This window comes from Populus alba, chromosome 8 (genome assembly GCF_005239225.2).
Source record: "Populus alba chromosome 8, ASM523922v2, whole genome shotgun sequence".
Taxonomy (NCBI): Eukaryota; Viridiplantae; Streptophyta; class Magnoliopsida; order Malpighiales; family Salicaceae; genus Populus; species Populus alba.
In genome coordinates this window covers 14,411,392-14,415,478 of record NC_133291.1, presented here as the reverse complement: position 1 = coordinate 14,415,478, position 4,087 = coordinate 14,411,392, and the positions used below count along the sequence as shown (strand labels likewise).

Sequence of the window (4,087 nt, the reverse complement as noted above, 5' to 3'; positions counted from 1 at the left end):
GCACTCTCCCCTCTCACGCTTCTCTCTCTTGACAAACACCATTAATGTCAGGGAAGCCCCGGTGGAATTATAATATATTGAGAATCACATTCTTCTGTAACATAAACGCAGTGGGATCTTACAATGCATCCATGTAAAAATAAAATCCAAATTTCGTCAAGGTCTTCCAAATTTCTCTTACAATGCATCCATGGCTTGTTCCTTTATTGGACATGCTCTCTGGGCTGATTGGAGGAGGGAAGATGTCGACTCTCTTGTGCAAATATTCATCAAAGCAAATTGTAATCTTTGTATGGTGCTGCAGGTCAGCAGTAGGGCATGCACGTGTGTGTTTTATACTGATCATATTGTTGTATGATTTGACGTACAACCCTTCCCAAGACGACGGCTAGACTTAGGAATTTTGTTCAGCTCGTACTAAAAAAATAATGGTTTATATGTTTGAGCTTTATTGGTTTAGATAAAGGAGTTTGATTATATGTATCCAACATAAAAAAGGGTTTATATTCATTGAATTGGTGTATCTTTATAAAGTTTTTTGTGTAGAGAATACTAAGAAAAGTTTGAAAAATATGTGTATAAAAATACAAAAAAAAAAAAAGAAGAAGAAGAAGGAACCGGGTTATCTTCGGGCCTGGGTGGCGCCGCCAAAGATCTTTTCTTGAAAGTGTGGTGCTAGCACATGTTTGTCGATAAATCGGCCTCTAGGCCAGTAATCTCGTACAGGTGTGCTGTTGTGTTTCACTCCGTGTTGTTTCCAGTTGTTTCTTTGTGATCAACACATTTATAAGCAGGCTGTTATTATTTTTATAATATTTTTTATTTTAAATATATTAAAATATTTTTTTTTATATTTTAAAAATTATTTTTGATATTAATATATTAAAATGATATGAAAAAAATATTAATTTAAAATAAAAAAATAAATTTTTTATTTTTTTAAATATAAAAATAAAAAAAATTTAAATTATTATTATTTTGTTTTCAAAATAATACTCCATCGTATAGATAATTGCCGTTGGTGACCATTATTCTTGTTAATTGCCTTCGACAAAATGTGTACGCCAAATAAATAACATGAAAATTATATTACCAATTAGGCAATTATTTGTATTATTTTCTTTCTACAAATGTGTGAAAGCTAAAGATCGGCCACTCCATAGAGCCTTTACATATATCATCAAATCAAAACGGTAATTCTTCCCCAAAAAATAAAAATTCCCGATGAATTTCTTCAAAGCAGTCTTCGCTGATGATCCAACGCCACCAGACTCCCCCAAATCCCCTCCTCCCAGCTCTGAAAACCCGAACCCTGACCCGCCAACCCAAAACTCCACCTGGTCCTTTGGCTCTCTCATCCAAACCTTAGCAACCAAATCTGAATCCGTCATCGAAATCTACAAGAAAGACCTGGAAGAATTCGGATCCGGCTTGAAAAATGAATCCGCCATTATCCGCGATGTCGCTTCACGCGCCGTCCATGATCTCCCCGCTTCCTTCGAGGCCAGAGCTGCCGTCGCTCAGGAGTCCGTTGGACAAGCCATCGGTGGTATTGGATCCTCCATGTGGAAATCAACGGCCCAGATAATTTCTCAAGGTAGAGACTCCATTTTAGCCTCTGATCATGATCATGATCGTGATTTACTCTTATCTAATACTGATACCAATAGAAGTAGTTTGGGTAAACAGTACAGTCGTTTTGATGCTCAAGTGCGTGCATTGCAATGTGATTTCGATACTTACTGTAGTGAGCCTGAGGATAAGGAGGATTATGAGAAATGGAAATCAAGGGGTTTTGTGATTGATGAGAAAAAGGAGGAGATTGAGAGGTTTATTAGTGAAAATGGGGTGATCAGGGAGATTTATGGCGAGGTTGTGCCTAATAGAGTTGATGATGAGAGTTTTTGGAGCAGGTTCTTTTATAGGATGTTTAAGTTGAACCAAGCAGAGGAGGCCAGGGCTTTGCTTGTTAAACGAGCGATTTCTGGGGATGAAGAGGAGGATTTAAGTTGGGATTTTGATGATGATAAGGAGGAGGGTGATGGGTTGTTGTCGAAAGGTGGTGAATCAACTGTGAACGTAGTAGACGCAGAGAAGGGGAGTGTTGATGGTATGATTGTGGAGAATGTGGCGGAGAAGGAAAGGGTTGGGGTTGATGGAAGTGAGGATAAGTTGGAGGAGAAGGTAATAGTTGGGGTGGATATAAGTGAGGATGAGTTGCAGGAGAAGGCAGTAGTGGTGGAGGGAGAGGGCAGTATTGTTCAATCATGTGAGGATAATGTTAAGTTGGAGGAGAAGGTAGTGGTGGTGGAGGGAGAGGGAGAGGGCAATATTGTTCAATCATGTAAGGATAATGTTAAGTTGGAGGAGAAGGCCGTGGTGGGGAAGGGAGAGGGAGATAATGGCAAATCATGCAAGGATAGTGATAAGTTGGAGGAGAAGGTGGTGGAGGGAAAGGGGGATGATGTTGAATCACCTAAGGATAGTGATGTTTCGGTGGTTTCAAGCAAGTCTCTGGCTGAGGAGGATCTTGAGTGGGATGAGATTGAAGATATTGGGAGTAATGATGAGAGCAAAGGGGAAGCTGTTGGGAGCAGGAAGAGTGCTGGTACAAGTAGAGTTGATTTGCATAAGCAGTTGAGTGCGGCGGAGGAAGAGGAGGATTTTAGTTGGGATATTGAAGATGAAGATGATGCGCGAGTTAAGTGATTATTCATATGTGCTAATTATTATTTAGTTTGTCATTGCACTGCATTGTGATATATATGTTTTCATAACTTCCCTTCTAGATGTTCAAGTGATTAAATTCATGCAATTGTCACAGTTCTACGAGTTTCCATAAATATAAATACAAATTGATCTGAATGGAAGTGCTTGCCAACGTGTTTCCGTTTTCTTGTGCAATAAATCACATTACTGGCTACTTGTATTTTCTTCACTCTTTCTCCTGTTGCTATGACCAAAATCTTTACTTACCATACCATACCGTTTAAAATGGCTGGTGAGATTCATAGATGCTGGTCTACTTGGTCTATGTCTGCATGATCCTTCACCTTATCAGAAATCTTTTCCAGCAAGAATTGAGCTTGCTTGTAGCAAGTAGCATGCTGCAAGAGTTTTGTAAACCTGTGGTGAGAGTTCATATGGCTCTTGTGCTGGGGTTATCCACCTTTGATTGCACAGACCTTTTATGATTTAGTTTTTTGATTTATCTAGCCTGTATACTGTTAAATCTAATTAACAAAGTCACTACTGTTGCAAATGCTAGTTGTGCTCTGCAAGATATTGGATTCTGCATTGCGAAAATAGTGCCCCACAAGGGTCACCAGCAACAAAAAAAAAAAAAAAAAAACCCTTCCTCCATTTTCGGATTATTCAGAAAAAATCCTAGTATTACAATTACAAAAAATCTAAAAGAGCTGGTGTGATTTCATTGGTCACAGCCAACATGAGCTAGCTTCTTCTTCTCTTTATCATACATGGGGACCTCAGTCTTCTTGGCACATGCACCTCACACTCTTTTATGTTTTCTTTTCATTTTTGTTTTTTGAATTTTCATTGTAATGCATTAGGGGAAAAGGCTTAACATGATATTAAAATTATTGTTTGTTATGGTTATTGAATAATATTAGGTTTTTATGAGAATGTTAATATTGTTTTTCAATTACTGTGTACCTAATATGCAAAAATAAAAAATAAAAGATTGCCCATGAATATTCAATAAAAATAAAATTCTTTTTCCTTAAATTTTTTGATAGATTTTTTATATTATTTTATCATATTTGTTTAATGTTTTTTTTTTTTTTTCATTCAATCATATACAAAATATTAAGTCATTCTCTTAATACTTTTTTTAAACTTGCTTTTAAAATCACAATAGGTTTTTATTTAAAGAACATTTTTTATAATTAAAAAAACATACTTTCATTCATACAATCAAGAGATGCATTAATAATAAAAAAAATCAAGTTTAGGTTGAAGAAATATATTTCTCTTTATAATTATATTCATTGTTTTTCCTTACAAATATCTACTTTTATAATTGTTTAATTAAATAAAAAATATATTTTCAAAAAACAAGGTTAGT

The 4,087-nt window shown here is 36.0% G+C and overlaps 1 protein-coding gene across 1 annotated transcript; it reads left to right on the top strand.

The window, feature by feature from the left end:
- Nucleotides 1–1,048: 1,048 nt before the first annotated feature.
- Nucleotides 1,049–2,865, top strand: LOC118061111 (uncharacterized). Its single transcript, XM_035074511.2, has one exon. It carries the CDS (start codon nucleotides 1,225–1,227, stop codon nucleotides 2,707–2,709), a length of 1,485 nt encoding a protein of 494 aa, XP_034930402.1. The 5' UTR covers nucleotides 1,049–1,224; the 3' UTR covers nucleotides 2,710–2,865.
- The last annotated feature ends 1,222 nt before the right edge of the window (nucleotides 2,866–4,087 follow it).

What these genes read in the sequence shown, in the direction of transcription:
- LOC118061111 (XM_035074511.2), top strand. Translation starts at nt 1,225, where the DNA reads ATGAATTTCTTCAAAGCAGTCTTCGCTGATGATCCAACGCCACCAGAC.